The sequence below is a fragment of the Peromyscus californicus genome, unplaced genomic scaffold (genome assembly GCF_007827085.1).
Source record: "Peromyscus californicus insignis strain IS unplaced genomic scaffold, ASM782708v3 Scaffold_17__1_contigs__length_78620276, whole genome shotgun sequence".
In the NCBI taxonomy this organism is placed as follows: Eukaryota; Metazoa; Chordata; class Mammalia; order Rodentia; family Cricetidae; genus Peromyscus; species Peromyscus californicus.
The window spans coordinates 46,660,858-46,681,219 of NW_026294469.1; the positions used below are offsets into that span (position 1 = coordinate 46,660,858).

The window sequence follows — 20,362 nt, forward strand, 5'->3', positions numbered from 1 at the left end:
CCAATAAACTTGTTTTTGAACAGCTTCCAATTAACCTATCAAAGTCCCAAAGATGAGTACATCAGTCTCTTTCCATGGCAGTGGAGGAGAAAAGAAAGAGCTTGTTTGAATAAGTGATGTCGTCCTCCACTGGACTATTGTAAAGCTGGAGCACAGATGAGCCATGAACAGCATGGAGAGCAGTGGAGTTTTTTGTTTTCGGAAGAGAAAGGAACTTTCATATTTCCAGCATATTCTTAAAAGAGCATGAGTATTTCTGAATGGTCAACATTAATATGTCAAATATGGCTGTTTCTTTCATTTCAATTTCATAAATTAATTCCATTGTTCCCTAAAATTTTAACGGACTCAATCAAACCAATATTTTAGAATTTTCAGTTGTGTGTTTCACCTTTAACATGATCTATTTTGCAAACCAAGGTAATTAAAGCCAAATGAAGTCTCAGAGAATGGACAGTGTGACCAGCACTGTTCCCTACACTAAGATAATAAAAAAGAGTAGCTGTTTGAATTAATTGTCATTTATATGCTTCTCTGAATTAAGTTTAGATGCAAATTCGACTAACGTCCACACAGTGTAAGCTGCAGCAACATGGAAAATAACAGGACAAAAATCTCAAAAGCTCCAAATCACAAAGCAAGTAGAGAAAGAATCCCTGTCATCCGAAGATCATTATTACCAGTGCATATAGTCACTGGGTTTGGTTTAGATCCCTGAGTCAACATTATACTTTTATGTAAATTAAAAAAAAAGAATTAGGCTGAGTAAATTTCTGAGAAAAGTGAGGATGGGAATACAACATGCTACCTAAACATCCTCGGTGGTGGTGGTAAGTTCTGAGAAAGATGACATCAGTTAACGTTGTAATAAAGCAGCCAGGGATGCCCATAAGGATCTTCCTTGGTAAAAGCATTTTGGAATCATTTTCTTCTAGCACATTCTTCCAGGCCTAATGCCTTTTATCTTCTGCATGAAGCTCTCAACTCTGTAGGTTTTCAAACTTCCTCATGAGCAGACTTAAGGTAAACTGAGAGCCTTGTTGCTTGATATCCAGAGCTAGAGTCAAATTTGGTTCCAGGTCATTTGACATTACAGAGCTCACGCTGTACCATTAATAGACGCCAGATGAAGCTGCATGTGCATGTTAAGTTTTAAAGGATGCCCCGAGGCAAATACTTTTCTTATTCCACACAGCTAATTTCTGGTTGGCAAAGAACAGAATTAAAATCAGTCATAATATTCCCTTGTTTTCTTATTCCTAGGATGAAAAATTTAAGCACACAAATCCTACCATGGATTGAATTAACTTGGAGATCTTGGAAACGTGTGTGTGTGTGTGTGCGCGCACGTGCACGCAGCATTTTAACAACATATCAAAGGAGGGTTCAAGTTAAACTCCATTAAATCTATTCACCTCTCAGAGTAGAGTGCACAGCATTGTAAGAGATACGCTTTGGGTTGCTTTTGGGTGCAGGTGCCACTTGCATTGAGATATGCCGGCTGTTTACTTTTGCTTAAAGTTTTGGCTCCTGTAAACTTTGCTCTTTAAGCTCTTATAGATACTTCAGGATGCTTTATTACGATAGCTTCCACAAATATACTGGTGGAAGAAGTGTAATTCTTTGAGGTCACTGAAAAACCGGGTCCTAGGAAGCTTAGGATTTATGCAGAATTGAACAATCCCACTGCTTTCATTATATTCTTCTGTATGAATGTGACACGAAAGCAAACCCTAACTGCTTGCTTGTCGTGTATGTCACCGAATTCCTTTACTTTCCTGTGGGTGTGCCCTGCCCTCCATCCAGTTCTTCAATACATGTCCCTGTAAGCCAAGTCCCCAGTGCCTTCCGCAAACGTACCAGCCACTGTAGTCTCAGGAAACTCAGCCAGAAAACTACCCCAAAATAAGCTTTATTGCAAGACAAGTGTCAAGTTTGATACATAGACCTACAAAAACAAACACAACCAAAATCCATAAGTTTTTCCTCACAAACACTTGATTACAAATTTACATTGTTTTTCTTTTTTCTTTTTAGTTATTAAAAACAAACAAACAAAACGAGAAAAGCCCCCAAACACTGGATATAACTGGTTACTACTCTTTGGTCGACACAGGTGTGAGAGGAATGATTGGCAGTCTGTGTGCGCTTTGGCCATTTCACTTAAGAGGTTTCGTCACTGGTCCAGGGATGGGTTCTCCGGAGAGAAGAGCATGGAGACGTGCCCTTATTAGTAGTACCTCCTGGTGTAGCATCTTTTCAAATGGCTAAAGCAAACTAAATATCAATTCATTTTACAAAGGTACTTCATACACAATAAGCTATGATAAAATGAGACATATGGTGTATAACTACAGTATTAATGAAAAATTCTAAAAAAAAACATGGGTTTAAAAAAAAAACAACATCAACATATATTCCTTGGCTGCGTGGCATGATTGTTTGCACATATGGCAATCCTGAAATAGCTTGAACATAATAAATGCACCATTAATCTACGACAGCACCAAACGCGACGGGACGCCAGGTGTTCCTATTCAAAGGAACAACGGTTCTTCAGCTGCCTAGGGGACCACAAGTGTGCAGCGCGCCCTGGTAAGAATGAGGTGTTGTGGGCAGCACATGTGGTTCCTTGAGGTTATGAGAAGGAAATACAGTACAGTTTGGCCTGCAATGCTAACGGTCTCACAAGCAGTCAAGGTATTTTGCTACAGTGGTTGAGTTTCCTCTACTGTTGCCTGGTGAATCTGGTGATGTGAAATATTGTCACGTGAGCTGCTCTGGCTTTGATCTCCTTTAGATGGGATCAGACAACATTTACGTCTTCTAAATTATTGATTACACTGCCCATTCAGCTCCGTAAGACTTTCTTTCAAATAGTCAGGTGCGTACCAGTTGGAGGGCTGGCAGAGAAACCAAAGGAGACATCTCTTGAATGTACTGGACTTTTTTTTTTAAAAGCACCTCTAAAAGAAATACCTCAAATTTATAAATCTAAAGAAAAACAAGCAAGTTTCCCTTTTTGTTTACATAGTTTGTTCTTTTCTCCATATATTACTGCATTAAAATAAATAAACATCTATATTTTTTTTTAATTAGCAACTATAGCAAAATACCCAAAGTGTTACAGACTGCTAACAGGAAGAAAGCTCACATTATTTTTGTGCATTTAGTGCCATATGCTGATCTCTCGAACATTTAGGTTTTTTTTAATATATTTTAAAATGAAGTTATATAAAAAATACAGTAACTATGTTTGCCTTTGCACTCAAATCTTTGGCTGTACTGGAGTCTAAGTTATCCCTCCCTGTGAGGGTCAACATCCCAAAGTCTGAATCAGGGAGGAAAGGAACAGAAGTCATTTTTTTTTCCTCTTTTAAAATTAGTCACTGACATTCCAAACACTTCTGAAGGCTGGCAGTGCTGGGATCTGAGCTGGGTATGGGACCCAAGTCTGCAAAGGGCTAGTACAGCTGAATCTGAAGCCTCATTCTGAGGGCTTCCCCCAGTACCCCCAGGAGGTAGTCATCCTCATTGTATTCCTCCAGTTTCCTAAGCTCCTTCTTCCCATAGAGAGGGATGCTGGTGATTTCCAGTGTGTAAGTGCCAGGGGTGAGCTTCTTCTTGGCTGTGTGCAGGTAGCTGAGCCCATTCCTTTGGTGGATTCGGAAGAGGCCGTCGTCATTCCCTTGGGAGATGACGTAACGGATGTGGTTGTTGAGGGGCTCAATGGCAGGTACCAGTTCTAGGATGTGCTCCTTGGAGCCAAGGCCAGAGAGGTTGAACTTCATGTTGACCGGGCTGTCCATGGCGACGCTGTCTAGGCTGATTTGCTCCACCTGGGGAAAGAGCAGGCACACACTTGAGATGAATTTCTGCAGGGCACACAGTGGACTCCCAAGCCACCTGTGGTTGAGGGTTACGGTCACAGTGGCAGGCTGAGGTTGTTCCCTGTTTGGCCATCAGCTGTCTGTGAAAGAGGTTACTGTAAACAGAGGTGGGGCAAAGCTTCATCCCATGGAGGGATGCTCTTGTAAATCTTTCTGACTCTCACCCAGACCCAACAAGATCATTAGAGTTATAGGACTTAGGCCACAGAGAATAGTCACGTATCTAGTTATTTTGATGGGTTTAAGCACCACATGGTGCTTATTAGTAATTTTAAAGTGAGAGAGTGGTTTTTCTCTGGTGGTGTGGCCACTCATAGTTTGTCCATGTTTCAGTGCCTATGGGCAGCACAAAGTGTAACCAGTGGGGCATTAACTAAAGAAGTCGGAAGGGGGATATGTTGTGTTGGGAGGTTCTCTTGAGGGAGCCGGAGGGGAGAAATGGGGGCCAATAGGACCAGCATGCGTTTTGTACACATGTGAAATTCTAAAATAAACATTTTTAAAGAAAAAAAAAAGGACAATTGAAGAGATGAGTCTAATTTTATCTTTTCTGGGGTCAAAATGAGAAGACGATTCAACAGCAGGTCCCGCACCCAGGGAAATCATCACCCTCAAGGCTGAGCTCTGAATTGACTAGGAGCCTTAGTACATGCAGAGTCAGATGCAGAGTGAGCCAAGATTAGTGAGAGCCAGCGGGTAGGGCCCAGATAATATGATCCGAATTTGTCAGTCGGGGTGTGAGGTAGGAATACACTTTAGTTAGACATGCCCAAAAACCATAATGCTTTGATGTGGGTATGTGCTTAAGTGAGGTTGTGGCTACAGTAGCTTGGAGGAACTCATCATTATTTTTAGACAGAATTATGTTTCATGAACCACAATGGGAAGGCTTTATATCTTGATGAATGAGTTGTCATGATTAAACATCTGTTGGATACTTCAGTTTACTGAAAAGGAAATGTAACATTAACTTGTTATTTTAAAATACTATCAGAGATTTTGGGTCTAAGTTAATATGGTCCTATAGATAAAGGAAAGGTTCTGGGGCCCAGAAAAATAGAGCAAGCTGCCAATTGACATAGCCAGGCAGTTGGTGACTGTATTTTTTTTGGGGGGGGGGTCAATTCTCAGCAATATTAATTGAAATGAGAGGTAACTTGGTGAAATCATACTGCCTCTGGCCTCAGTGAAAATCACCAACCTCCCTATATGTGGGTTATTAGTCATTGAGTGTTAGGTGTACATACATGTCTTATGAGACCCATTATTGGTGGGCGGGGCTGAGGAACAGCTCCAAAACCAGGCAGCCTTTGGCCCAGCCTCCTAACTACGCTGCTAAAACGCCACTGGGACAGAGAAAAATACCAGAGGCTGCAAAGTCAGACCTCTAGTTCTTTACAAAAGGCAAGTTAATTGGAAACAAAATTTTATGATGGGCAAGACTTATACGCACAGAACACGTGGCCAGGCTGGCGGACCCACTGAAAAGCTAAAACTGACAGTGTCTTCTTGCATGTCTGGAATAGAACTGTAAGAATTCAAAATCATTTCAGTTTTCAATAATTTTCAAATAATTATTTCTCAAGTGAGCATCTTCCACTCTGTGGCACAAATACAAACTAAATCAAAATGACTTGAAACTGAATCATCGTCTCCCACAGGGCTTTGTGTTTTAGACATCATTCCAACTAATTTTAATTTGCTTATCTTTACCACACTGGACCTGCCAATTGGTCGACTAAATATCCAGATAGACTTCACTGTGCTGGAGCTGAAAGCATATTAATGTCACTGTGACAAGGTGTGGATAACCTTTTGCTTTTGTTTTTTCTTTTGGCAAAGCAGGATTTCTACTCCGTATCTACTCACAGCCGAGGCTGGCCCAGGCTCCTGCAAGCTCCTCTTCTGCCTGCCATCTTTCTTGGGGTAACCATTGATTTTGCATTCGTAGCACGCTTCTGGGGACAGAGCATTTTCCTCATCCACCTCCGTGTCCACCGAGAGGTACTGTCCTTTGTTGAAGCCCATCCCCGAGACACAGTGGCTGTTCGTGAGAAGGAACACTGTTAGACGTTATCATCATTAGCCTGGGCAGTCTAAAGATCTTTCAAAACATGGAAACAACAGAGCAAGCTCTAAACCACTGTTTTTCAACCTGGGGGGCGGGGAGGTTTGACCCTTGGGGTATCAAATGTCCCTTTCACAGGGGCGGCCTCAGCCAATTAGAAATCACAGATATTTACATTACGATTCATAACAGTAGCAAAGTTACAGTTATGAAGTAGCAGCGAAAGTAATTGTATGGTTGGGGATCACCGCAACGTGAGGACCTGCATTAAAGGGTCCTAGCATTAGGAAGGTTGAGAGAACCACGCTGTCCTAGGCTCTTAATCACAAAACCCAATCATTGTAGTTCTGTTCTTCTCCACACAGAGGGAGAGATTTCCGACTAGCCCTGGGCTTCCTCGGCTTTCAATCCTAATTAGACTGAGCCACTGAAAGGTCGTTTATTAAGGAGGAAAAAGCAGCTCTGAAAGTCAAAACACAATGGTAAGAGAAACTCCATTGCTTCATGAGCCTGCGGCTGCTTCCTACTACTCAGGAAAAGATCCATGCTTCAGTCATTGGTGCTTCTGAATCCTATTTTAGTTAGCAAAAAGAGGCAATGCATTGGCTCTGAAGTGACCTGTTCTAGGCCCAATCTGTTCTGTTCCATGGGATTGTATGGTGGTCGGGGGAATATCGGCCCATGTCCCTTAGTGTCTGCCTCACCGACTATTCCTTTCAAAGAAGTTCATCCCTATTCACTCCTACCATTGTCTGTGTTCCGGAAGAACGCCCTCGGGGTGGAAGGGTGCATGGGGCTAGGACTCAGCCACAAGTGGTAAGACTTGAGAAAGTTCAGCTGTCCAAGGGGAGTCAGCCTTAGGGAGAAGGATTGTTCCCTTTCTGGGTAACACAAAAACCAGATGAACAAAGAAAGACAAAGTCCTTCCTTCCTTGGGGATTACTGGGTCAGCCCCTGTTGAAATCGGCAGAACATTTCCACATTGACCTCCCTCCTGCAGTGACATACAAGCTACCTAAGTCTTAATCTGGCCTTGGGTCAGAATCCATCAATTTCAGCCATTGCAAGGAGCAAAGAGTGACACCACCATGGAGCTCAAGCCTTAGGCTCTCCACAAAGGAAGCGACCCTATGCTTCATGGTGCCTAAGTCCCAACACTTTCCTCTCTCAGGCCTTACACGTTGTGAGGGTCCCGTTCCTTCCCCACAGTGGCGGGAAGCAAGGCTGCCTCAACTCACTGGACAGAGGAAGAGTCACACTGCGCTGTTGCTGGGGGCCATGGGCTGCCTTACCCCTGTCCCACTCTGAAGTACCCCGGTGGGCAGCCGCAGAGGTAGCCGCCTTCCGTGTTGGAGCAGCCATAGCTGCATGGGTTGTTGGAGGAGGAACACTCGTTCACGTCATGGCAGGCGCTGGAGAACTGGTCGAAGGAGAAGCCGGAGGGGCAGGCGCACTTGTAACTCCCCAGGGTGTTGTAGCAGGATGCAGAGCCACAGGCGCTGGGGTTGGAACATTCGTTCTCATCTGTTCGAAGGAAGAAAGCAAGCCTTACACAGGGAAGGGGCAGGGCCGAGGAAGATGAAGTTGGGGAGTGGTCTCCCAGGGCCTGTCAGTTTATAGGGGAGATAGCTTAAAAGAAATACTGTTGCGACTGACTTCAAAGCAGCCAGAGAGTTAATTAAAGACATATTTCAAAAATACATCTTTAGAGGCAAATACCCCAAATCGAAACAAAACAAAAAACTCGCTCTGCCCTTTTCTATTCTATTTGTACTACTTCTGAGTATGTGGGCAGCCCTTAGGGACAGATATTTGCAGTTTACCTAATGAATAATTCTCTTCTTCTCTTAACAAAGGGTTATTTCAAAAGCCTGGATTTTAGGCAAATCCAGAGGGAGCAGATTGGAGGTTGCGGGGGCTTGGGGGAGAGAAGAGGTGGGAATAATGGCTGCTAGGTATGGGGTTTCTCTTGGGGCAGGAGGCAAATGAAACTATTGGGGTAGGTGCTGCATACCCTTGGAAGAACACATCAAAATCATTCAGCTGACACTTTAAAAGGATGAATTTTCTGGTATGTGAATCATGTGGATTTTTTTTTTAAAGCTCATTTCTCTATCAGCATTTGTATCAATGGCCCCTCAGCACTTCCCCACACCTTCATGTCTATGAAAAATTCAGAGCCTTTTATGAGAACATTGGAAACAACCCTGCTGCACTATACCAAACTGAGTGGTTTTAACTGCTCCAGAGCCTGCCTGGGGTGGACTGTGCCCTTCTGCGAGTGTTGTATCCCACCGTTAGCCAACACTGAGCCCTTACTGTTAAATGCTCAGCTCTGGCCTGTGGAAGCCAGGCAGGACTACGATTACAGGTCTGTTTTCAGTTGCTGTTATCACAGATCCAAGGCCCCATGGTGCTTTTGACTTTGGAAATTATGAGTTTGCTTTTAACTGTTTGGTTGATAGATAGCCCTGGGTTTGACTCCTTTGAGCTTTATTATAACCCAAATTTCACCCTGGGCACAAATCACATCTGGTCCATGGAATTCTTTCCATTCCTGTGACTGTATATGGAGTGTAGAGTGTCTGTGGACATATTTCAGCCCATGTGGGGAAGCAGGCACATCTGTGAGTGTGCGTACCCAGGGAACACGATGGTGATTATGGGGTATGGGGGCAGGGACCTGCAGGGGTTCGGGAGATTTCCTAGATGAAGATGTGGCTCAGCAGAGGCCTCTAGACAGGAAATTGAACTTCGTTTAAGCACAGGATAGAGGCTACCAAAAGGGCAGATAGGAAGTACATTTTAATATAATGAACATAGTTTGAGAATTAAATGAGAGAGCTAAGTGTTGACCTATTAAGTCATTGAATATAAAATATGCTCAGATTACTTAATATGTGAAATCCCCTGGCCTTTATTATATGCAGAGAAAATACATAAATTCTCAGTAACTTGGCTCCATGAGACCTGAATGTACCCAGTGTTTTGTTTATCTGTTTGAGAGACATGGGGTTGTGCCCCCAAGCTTCATCCATTTTTATAATTAATTCTCACATTAGCATGCAGGATTTCTCTTCTAACATGGGATCTAAATTAGATTATACTTAATGGCATGTTCCCACTATGATTTATTCAGGCATTGTGTTAGGTAGAAAAATTACCAAGAAAGCCAATTAATTGAGTAAATTGAATTTGAACATTCCACTTACAAGAAAATTTTAAAACAAGATAATGTTTCTGGAAGCACCATAAGATCTCATATTTATATGCTTTAAATATATAGCATGGTGACATTGTATGAATTTAGTTAAGCATGGCCTTGTCTGAGATACACTGTGAATTGAAATGCCTTGCTAGGCTATGTTAGAATTATTTTTTGGAAAGCTTATACTACAGAAGGAACTGAAAGTTATCAGCAGTAAATGGCAAAAAAAATTTGCAAACTGAAACATTTTCTTCATGTGCAAATGTTCATAAGAGTCCCACATTTTCAATTTTAAACAATCACAATAGTCAGTGGCTGAGGTACTCCCCACATCTGGATATCCAATGTCCTAAAATGGTCTCTTGATTCCCTGTGGTAACTTACTGGAAACTTATTAAAGTGAGAGTTTGGATGGAAAGCTTTTTCCAAAATGAACCCTTTCAGAGAACTTTTGCTTTTCTTGAATTGGTGGCAACATGAATAGTATCACAAACTTACAATTTTGTCTACTTGACAAGGGTCTGGTGCACTGACTGACAGTTGTGACTGTTCACTAGAGGACTCTGAGAAAACTGCTTCAGAGTCTTCTCTATGTCCCCCCACCACGCATAGAGTATTTACACCAGCAGTCACAGATAATCTGAACTATGTCATAATTTTATTTTTATGCTGACAGCTTCCTGGTTGGAGCAATGTCACTGTATTTCTGCCATGTATTTGCGCTAAAATTCCAAACTGTGTTAAGGTTTCAAGGCAAGAATAGTGTTGGCTTTATTAGAGACCAGCTGAATCCCTGGAAGGATCCAGAACCTTTGAAATCAGTCTCTGTTCTCTACCAATGGAGTGGCTGCTTAGAGATAACCATTTTAGGAAAGAAAAGCTCCTAAACCACTCTTGCAACCGGGGAGACCTGCTTATGTACTTTTGATCCCCTTTCTTGGTTGGCTTGTTTTTGAGACAGGGTCTCACTGGCTTTGTATTCTCCTGCTTTAGTTTGTGGGTGCTGAGACTGCACGCACATGTCTGTGGCTGAAGTTTTCCTGGTCCTGCTCGGTTCCTGCAGCCCTGCGGCTGCTTGGACCCAAGTAAACACACAGAGGCTTATATTAATTAAAACTGCTTGGCCATTAGCTCAGGCTTACTATTGATTAGCTCTTAGACGTAAATTAACATGTAAATTAAACATTGTTTATGTTTAGCCAAGTGGATTGGTACCTTTTCTCAGTTCTGTCTTTACATCTTACTTCCTCTGTGTCTGGCTGGTGACTCCTGACTCTTCCCACAATTCTCCTCTCTGCTTGTACTGCCTATACTTCCTGCCTGTCTACTTTTTAATTAGCATTTTATTTATCAACCAATGAGAGCAACAGATTCACAGCATACAGAGCGATATCCACAGCACCTGTCCCCACACCCCATCCTTGAAAAGCACTGCTGCCCTCCTCAAGGCGTTTCTCTCATCAGAAGGCACCCAGGCCTGGGTCTGGACTCTGGCAGCCTAGGCTAAAGCGTTGTACTCAAGGAACTCATGAAAAGGAAACAGGAATGGTACCTTACCATTTCAAACTTCACTCAGTTTCAAATAAAAACTCCAAAGTTACCGAAAGACAGTTTTTGCATTGGATGTTTACAGGTCAAAACTTTAAGAAGTGTAAAAACTTGAATTGATGACTTATACATGTTCTCATTTCTACTTAAATTCTCTTTAAAACCAAGAATTCGGTGTGAGTTAACTACTAGAGAATGATTCTTTTTGCCTTAAGTTTTGCAGAGCTCCTGAGAAGCATGCAGTCCTTACTAAAATGATGGCCCTGGGAGTTCAGAAACACCATAATATAATAAAGTTCTACATCATTGCTAATGGTAGAAAAAAAAACCACTATTGTCTGTATTCTATAGAGCTTGCCAGGACTTGGCCTCAGTATATGAATGAATATATCAGGCCCAAGGAATTATATATATATATGTATATATATATATATATATACATATATATATAATTTTTTTATTTGAAACTGAGTGAAGTTTTATATATATATGTACCTTGAGTTTTCCTGCTTGCCCAGAGTCAGGACAAATCTCTCTCACCTGCCAGTCCCACAGCCGTTCAGATCCAATCAAGTAAACACAGAGACTTATATTGAATGTATTATGGAAAGAAAAAAAAGAGAATATGGATATGATAAGATAAAAAGGGAGATTATGGAATCTACTTTTAAAAACGAACTACTTGTTTTAAATAAGATAAGTAATGAAAATTTTTTGTCTGAATTTGTCAAATGTTACTGGACTGGACATTGTTATATATAATGGAATTTTTTATCTGAATCTGTCAAATGTTAATGGACTAGACATCATTAATGTAATTTTTGGCTGTATATATTGTATATACTTATTGGATAGTTTTTCTTGTATTAGTTACAAGCTTTTTTTAATTTTAGACAAAAGGAGAGGAAATGTGGTGGTATTGTGTTCCCCAAAATACTGTGTGTCCTAATAAACTTATCTGGGGTCAGAGAACAGAAAAGCCACAATATTAAACATAGAGGTTAGGCAGTGGTAGCACACGCCTTTAATCCTAACATTCCTGAGACAGAAATCTACCTGGATCTCTGTGTGTTCAAGGCCGCATTGGAAACAGCTAGGCATGGTGACTCACGCCTTTAATCCCAGAAAGCAGCCTTTAATCCCAGGGGTGGTGGTAGAAAGCAGAGAGGTTTATAAGGCGTGAGGACCAGAAACTGAAGCATTCGGCTGGTCAAGCATTTGGCCTGGTTAAGCATTTGGCTGGTTAAGCTTTCAGGCTTTCTAGCAGCAGTTCAGCTGAGAGCCATTGGGATGAGGACACAGAAGCTTCCAGTCTGAGGAAACAGGACCAGCTGAGGAATTGGCCAGGTGAGGTTAGCTGTGGCTTGTTCTGTCTCTCTGACCATCCAGCATTTCACCCCAACAATTGGCCCTGGGTTTGATTTTATTAATAAGAACTCTTTAAGATTCCTGCTACATATATATATATATATATATATATATATATATATATATATATATATATATATATATAAAAGAAAAAGGAAGTGGATCATATTTATGAAATAGTTTTGATTGGCAACTTAATTCATTGCTTTGGTAATCCTTTAAAGATCTACCCTTACCTTTATTTCCTAGCTGCATGTTTTTAAAGTTTACTAATTTTTTTTTTTTTTTTTGGTTTTTCGAGACAGGGTTTCTCTGTGTAGCTTTGCGCCTCTCCTGGAACTCACTTGGTAGCCCAGGCTGGCCTCGAACTCACAGAGATCCGCCTGGCTCTGCCTCCCGAGTGCTGGGATTAAAGGCGTGCGCCAAGTTTACTAATTTTTTAAGGTATCGTATAAAACAATGGGCTTCATTTGTGACATTTCCCCACACATCATCATTATCCCTTGCTCTAGACCACAGGGTGTAGAGACTTTCTTCCCGGTGATGGGCATTTCTGGTATGGCATTTCTGGCCTGGCAGGGGGCTACAGTCCAGATAAGAACTTCATAGACCTCGTGTCCCTTCCGAAACACTTGGTTCTCTTCTCAGCTCACTGAGCTGCCATTAGAAAAATTCTTTTGAGAAAAACATAAAAGATCAAATCAAGTCAGTTCATTTGGTGGATCATTACACTACTTTTGAACGACATGTGTAGTAGCTTAAATCACTTCAGAGACAAGGAAGCATCCTGCTAGTCTCTAGGGGTGGGGGAGGGGCAGGGCTCCACTGCCCTTCTGTTTGGCAAGGCAAGCTTCTCCTCTCAAGATGTGCAGCTGTGGAGTGTGTTCAAACACGGCCAAGAAATTGGGCATATGCTAAGTGAGCCTACTCAAGAAGAGTAACGGTCTCTTTGATCAGTGGTTTCTCATGAGGAGAATGTCTGTGATTATTATCAATGAAAAGAATAGAACGGAATGACCGTGTGTTTTCTTTTATAAACATTCTTGTCTGGAGTTGTCAGGAGCATTTGCTGTGACTAGCTGCCTCTTCTATGTTAAAACACTGTCACAACGCTTATTAAAGCTATGTGACAGGAGAGCCCAGATGGCCTGGCCTCAGTTCTTAGAATTCCTAACCAGGCACGGTAGTGCATGCCTGCTATCCCAAGTCCTGGGAAGCAGAGGTTACAGGATCTAGAAGAGTTCAAGGCCAGCCTGAGGCTACATAGCAAGTTACAGACAAGCCTGGGCTATAGGAAGCCCTGTCTCAAGAAGGAGGGAAAAGGTCCTTTAGATTTATAAGAGGGTAATAGAAGAGTACTTCCACAACCTAAATCTATCAGATTACTGACGAAAAGCAGCAAAGAATGGCGAACGAAGATGTTGTTTTTGATGCTGTCCTCAGAAACCTCACAGTACACCAGAAAGTGAAAATGCCTACACCTCTAGTCGATGGGCCTTTAAAAACTTCAGAAACATGTTTATTATGGATTTTGTCACACGCGCAAGTGCAGAGACTAGTAGACTAAAACCTCAGTGTGCATCAATATTTTTATGCAGATTTTCCCCTGTCCACCTTTTTAACAGTGAGTAGGGGTAAGACGGAACCCGGGACCTTCCATGTGCCCTGTCCCTGAGCTAACTCTAGCCCTCCCACACACGAACCCCAAATGCTGTTTTTTAGGTTCTAGGACACTGCACTACCTCTACCACTTCCATTATTTATTCAGTTTACTCAGACACTGAAGTGAGAAAAACGAGTGTCGGGCCACCAAGGAATGCTCACCAACACACTGATTCCACTGGTAATGCTGCACATATCCCTGGGGGCAGCCGCACCTATAACCTCCCAGGATGTTCTGGCAGCCATGTTGGCACCTGTGGTTTCCATCGCATTCATCAACATCTGCAGAAAAACAACCCAAGTCCGGTCTTTACTTTCCCTTGTTAAATGCATTCCTGACACAACCTTTAAGGGAACAAATAAACAAGGCATGGTGTAGAGAGGATGGCTGAGATAAGAAACCACCTTATTCTTAATGTTGTCCACCAGACCATGGCACACCAGTGCTCTGAATAATAGTTTAATTTCAGCAAATCAACCATAGTAACCACAAATATGGTGCATTTTGAATTGATTAGCTCCATATGGTATGATTTATTTGGTAAATTGTGTGTGTGTGTGTGTGTGTGTGTGTGTGTGTGTGTGTGTACGCATTACAGTTTCTAGCTGATTCAAGAGTGACTCACATGTAATTCTCATTGTAGGGAAGATACAAAAACCATGGAGATATCTATAAAGTATAATGGTTTTGCATGCAAAGTTTTTTTTTTTGTTGGTCAAGACTAATTAGATGCAAATCCTTTTTAAGTATTTGAATATGTTGTTATTTTTAGGCAAGATGTGGTATGATACATATGGAATAATTTCTTTGTTAATATATGCATACACTTTTGGAATGACAACTAAGGCTTTGAAATCTACCCCAAAAGAGTGAAATGAAATTGGCATGTCTGATGTGTGTGTAACAAATTTACATGGATAATTAATAAATGGTATCTTATGTGGATGGGCATAAGCTGAATTCACACATGGCAAGCAGCTGGTGGGTTCAGAATGTTTTCAATGTCTATTGATTTCAATCACAAAAAAATCAAAAATTTTTAAAGCAAAAAAAATGGGCTGAAAAACACGTACAAAAGTCCTATAATTCTTACAAAGAGCGTGTTTAAAATTCTGAATGTTTCTAGAGTTGAAAGCCACCTATTTCTAGGAATAACTTTAAAAAGGATGACTGACTCAATAATATAAATTGCAACACAACACAAAGATGTAAAGGTGATGAGGCATTCAACACTAACATATTCATCTTCCTGTACCTGAGCCCTTGCCAAGGAAACACTGAAGAGCCATATGATAGTCTTCAGACTGCAGGCAGATTCTCACTTACCTCCCAATCAGCTGTTGCCTTGGATTTTTGCAAGAGAAAAACTTATTTCATGGGAGGCACCGTAGGCTCTCACTAGTAGAGAGCATGGGGCAAGAGCTTCAGTCTATGAAAAGGGCAACAGCCATCAGCCTCCTGCTCCAGTTAATTATTATTGTTGTGTGTGTATTTGTATGTGGTGTGCATGCATGTGCGTATGCACGTTCTTATGTGTACAGGTACGTGTGTATGTGCAGAGAGGTGTGTGTGTGTGTGTGTGTGTGTGTGTGTGTGTGTGTGTGTGTGTGTGTGTGTATGTTCCTCTAGTGTGCTCCACCTCGGATATTGAGGCAGGGTCTTTTGCTGAACTCAGAGCGTGCTGATTCTTGTAGTCTAGCTATCCACCTTGCTCCACAGAACCCACTCTGGCCTCCAGAGCACTGGGATCACAGCATAGGTAGCATGCCTATTTGTCATTTACTTGGGTTCTGGGGACCTGAACTCTGGTCCTCAGCCTGCTATGGCAAATGCTTTATGTACTGGGTCGTTCCCACAGCCCTAGCATCAAAGGCTCTTATGCACATGAACTCACCTTCACAGTTCAGCCCAGAGGCGTCCAGGGAGAACCCTCTTTGGCATTCGCAGCTGAAGCTCCCAGGAGTGTTCTGACAGATCCCCTTCGTGCCACAGAGTGAAGGCTGAGACCCACATTCATTATTGTCTAGCCAAGTAACAAGGTGGAGGGAGAGAGTCAAACTTCCTGGTGTGTAGTACGTGAACTCAATCTCACGACGTGAAATAAGCGGATAGAGACAAGCTCGAGCTTTCGGTATAGGGAGAAGGCATTTTAGACAAAGCTAAATTGGAATTTATTAGCAAGAGTCACATAAAAAGTGTGGCTTTTCGCAGTGACTTGAAAACAGAATGTATGAGAGCCGCTAGAGGCACCACTTCAGATAATATAGACTAAGAATCTTTTAACATGTGCCTTCTAAAGTAAAACTGAAATATTCCAGTGTGGCTGTTAGCCTTTAATCCTGTTTTATCTGAGCACGTGTCACAGCAGTACGGAACATGAAACGGAGGCACTGCCTACGATAGATACAATGTGTGATCATAGCTGTGCTGACACTGAGGGGGTCATGCTGAAGCACCACACAATGTCCCCACTGCACAGATGCCTGTCCAGGCCTTCTTCCCGTGGATGCTGTTCTTGTGCGGAAACGTCCCCATTACCTACGACTTCTTTAGGCCAGGCTGAGCCGCAGTTATGCACCTACCCAACATCTGCAAAATACCGCAACTCTGATGTGCCTTACCAATGCAAGCAGTGTGATGCTGGGTGAACCCAGGAGGGCATTTGCAGGTGAACCCCCCCAGGGTGTTGACACAGAGGAACTGGCAGTTGTGCTGTTTGGTTTGACATTCATCGAGGTCTGAAATGACAGAGAAATCCAGGAGAATCAGGAGGGCTATCCGCTTACCATTTGTCCTCACACATCCACAGGAGCTGTGCATTTTCTATGGGAGCATTTGGTTTAAATTTTGGCTCTAGTTTATAAAGGCACACATATGCTTATGAGGAAGGGCTTGAATGTGCATATTAGTCTAAGTATAGAAGGCTATCAATCAGGACAGGGTGGCTAAAAGGTTTTAGAGCAAAGTTTTCTTAAAGTAAGAACTGGATGGCCGAAACATAGCAAGTTCACCCTTTTCAAAGCTAACATGGAAAAGTAGTCCTGCTTGTACTTAATGTGATTTAGAACATGGATGGCGACTTATTACAGGGAATATTAAATAAAAATAGAACAGAGTTTGGAAATGGAGGAAGGTTTACCAGATCTAAATGGAAACACCATCACTAACATGAGAGAAGCAAAAACTTCGCTTCTGCTGGGCATGTGGTGCATGACCGTCAAAAAGACAGTAACAAACCCCAAACCAATGTAAAACCAACAAAATCAAACAACCATAAATTTCGAATTGACCTCTGGACTATTCTAATAGGAAACTCAAAATTTGATCTTGGTTTGAGTGAAGCTTAATTTGGAAAAACTACATTCAAACTAAGTTCCCTGCACAGTGGAAGGTATGAGTTCCACACATTTTATAAACACCATGCAAAAGTCAGGTCATGTAAACCATTCCTCTAAATGGGGTTAAAAAAATCCCAGAACTTGCTACTTTTTGTGCACTCATTTCTTAATATAGGTTGGAAATGAAAGCTTGCTTCACAGAGAATACAGGTAAACCATCTGCTCAATCCATTAGTATCGTGCTTAGAATGGTTTGCATAAAATCAAACACGGTATGGCGTGGAAGCCATTTTAATGATCAAATTTAGCCTGGTAATTACTTTTAATACTACACAAAAAGTAATGCACACACTGACTTCTCACCTTTCTACAGTAAATGCAGATGTATGTAAGACTGCTGAGAGATGAAGTCTGAGGTAGGCAGCAACAAAATCTAATTTCTCATGGTTTGTTTCAACTCTTGCCTCAACATTTTTTTAATTAAAAAGTTACCATATGAATGAATGGATTATCATATTTTCATATATGAACATCATTGTAATTTTCTCAAATTTACCCCCATTATCTCTTCTCGTTTCTCCCTCATGCCTCTGACCATCTCCCCAAATTTACACCCATTATCTCTTCTTGTTTCTCCCTCATGCCTCTGACCATCTTCCCAAAAGTGTTCTTCAACTTTCACGTCAGTCATACATATTTTCTTTTAAATTTTTAGTTTAAAATTTTTTAAAATTAATATATTTTTTTTTTTTTTTTGGTTTTTCGAGACAGGGTTTCTCTGTGTAGCTTTGCGCCTTTCCTGGGACTCACTTGGTAGCCCGGGCTGGCCTCGAACTCACAGAGATCCGCCTGGCTCTGCCTCCCGAGTCCTGGGATTAAAGGCGTGCGCCACCACCGCCCGGCTTAAAATTAATATTTTAAGACAGCAGACAATGTAGTAGGTTTCATTATGGCATTTTTACACTCCTTGGGAAAAAAAGTCTAGAATCTGTGCATGTCAGAAAACATATTTGCATTCCTGAGGTTGGCTTATTTTGCTTGATGTGATGACATCCAGTTCCATCCATTTTCCTTTGATGTAATTTTGAGTTTCCTGGCTTGGAAAAAAAAAATCCAAAGAAATCTCCAGTGTGTGTGTGTGTGTGTGTGTGTGTGTGTGTGTGTGTGTGTGTGTGTGTGTGTGTGTGTGTTTAATTTCTAAGGAGTGAAACAGTGTGACTTAGATTTTGAAGTCCCTTTCCTTTTATAATGGGAGCCCTGGTGCAGCATCTGTGAAGCAGTGTTTTAACACAGGGGAAACCTGGGTTACAACTCTGATCACTAATGTGCAAACGTTACTGAAGAGAGAGACCAGGGCGGCGGCCACTGAGATTCCCCTCACCTTTGCACGTCTTTCCGTCCTCCTGCAGGACGTACCCCCGGGGACAGGAGCACTGGTAACTGCCCTCGGTGTTCTTGCAGATGAAGTTGCACGGTTTTGGAGACTGTGAGCATTCATCGAGGTCTGAGCGGAAGTAACACGAACATGAGAGCCCTGGTTACAAGAAACGGCCAGCCCCTCTCCCCTCTCCACATTCTTACTTCAACCTTCTGGCTTCTACTATGCAATTTACAGTGGAATCCAGCCCAAGAGAAACGATGCTTAGAGCAGTTTTCTCTAAAGTAGCAGACTGGTTTATGTGGTGATATATTGTGTACACCAATAAAGCTCACCCGAGGATCAGAGGACAGAGCCAGCCACTAGATTAGACATAGAGAGGCCAGACAGTGGTGGCATACACCCTTAATCCTATCAGTTGGGAGGCAGAGATCCGTCTGGATCTCTGTGAGTTCAAGGCCGCACTGGAAACAGAGGCAGGCAAAGGAATTCCTGATTGTAGAGAGCCCACGGGCTGAGTTACCTTGTTAATTGCTCTTAGATCTGTTACCATTCTCCACTGGCTTACTTTGAAGATCAATGTACAGATTGGGGCTACATCTTGTAATGTCTAGACAACCGTCTGGGCTCAAAAAAATTCCTCTTCAGATCAATTAGACTGGATTAGACCTTGGAGGCTTTATCAGTGGACTCTCCCACCTCCAGCCTTCTGGACACTCCTAGTTCTTCTTCATTGTCTCTCCAGTGTGGGTTTAGTCTGAGCCACCGGCTCCCATTGCAGCCTCTCATGGATGCCCTCTGAGCACTCCATACACCTGTGAGGCTCCCAACACATTTCCCTCTTTTTTATTTTATTTTTGGCCCCAGGGTAATGTTCCATTGTGGCCTTTCTACACTCCGCTGTCCATTTACAGACTCTTACTGTTAAGCCATACTGAAGGTCCTCACAGGGATGGGCCACCTCTTTACGGCCAGGTCTATGACCGCCAGCAGGCCACTTCCGTTTCCTCCACAGAGCTCACTGGGTGGATGCCTATGGCATGCAGACATCTCTTGACTAACAACCTACTCCTGGCTACTCCCCTGTCTGCTCTTTCTACTGTGTGAGTCAGATGCTTACAAAGGGTCAGTTAGTTGGTTTTTCTTAATGTTTTTACGCCAGGTACTTGTTACTAAAATAGGCAATTTAAGAGGATGCAGCCAAAGCTGAGGAAATACCAAGAAACTAAGAAATGTTTGAGAGACAAGGAAAAAAAAAAGGCTACTCTCCAGCCTTCTGTTAGCCACCAATCAGATGATAAAAAAATTCAAGAAAAATATGTTGTAAAACAGCCCAAAGATGCTGTAGCGAGACTGCTCTGCAAGGAGAGAGTTTACATGATGCCCCGACTTGCTTCTTTTCATGAAAAATTGTAGAAATGCATTCTGTTTCACACACAAACACACTGGATTCACAAGAAAAGTCTATTTTTTTCACCAACTAAATGCACACTTGTAAATTTTAAATTAAAATAGAAAATGTTGAAAGCACATTTGTCAATTTTTATGTTTCCCTGACTGCACAGAATTCGAGATGAACTGGACCCTGAATCCCACACAGTTAAGGGAAAGGTAAGAACTCCGTTGTTCAGAACAGCATCACTGGCAAGTCTGGCATCCTCCAGGGAGAGCCGCACAGACAAGCGCTTCGCCGACCCGACCGCACTCGGTCTGGAGGAAGCAGGGGTCACCAGACGGTGCGGGCGCAACCTCATCTTACCTACGCAAGCTGTCCCGCTGATGTCGGTGGTGTAGCCAACCTTGCAGAAGCAGCGGAAGGTGCCCATGGTGTTGACGCACTGGCCGTTAGTGCAGAGGCTCGGCATCACCTTACACTCGTCGATGTCTGTGCGGTGAGGGAA

At 42.3% G+C, this 20,362-nt stretch overlaps 1 protein-coding gene across 1 annotated transcript in view; it reads right to left on the minus strand.

Moving 5' to 3' along the window:
* Nucleotides 1-1,894: 1,894 nt before the first annotated feature.
* The window catches only part of Fbn2 (fibrillin 2), a 216,978-nt gene continuing 198,510 nt past the window's right edge, over nucleotides 1,895-20,362 (minus strand). The window contains exons 58-65 of the mRNA XM_052742225.1: nucleotides 20,221-20,346; nucleotides 18,465-18,587; nucleotides 16,367-16,483; nucleotides 15,640-15,768; nucleotides 13,907-14,026; nucleotides 7,251-7,482; nucleotides 5,760-5,934; nucleotides 1,895-3,839 (exon numbers count right to left, since the gene is read on the minus strand). Coding sequence (XP_052598185.1) covers nucleotides 3,465-3,839; nucleotides 5,760-5,934; nucleotides 7,251-7,482; nucleotides 13,907-14,026; nucleotides 15,640-15,768; nucleotides 16,367-16,483; nucleotides 18,465-18,587; nucleotides 20,221-20,346 — 1,397 coding nt within the window. The 3' untranslated portion in view covers nucleotides 1,895-3,464. The remainder of the gene's footprint in view (nucleotides 3,840-5,759; nucleotides 5,935-7,250; nucleotides 7,483-13,906; nucleotides 14,027-15,639; nucleotides 15,769-16,366; nucleotides 16,484-18,464; nucleotides 18,588-20,220; nucleotides 20,347-20,362) is intronic.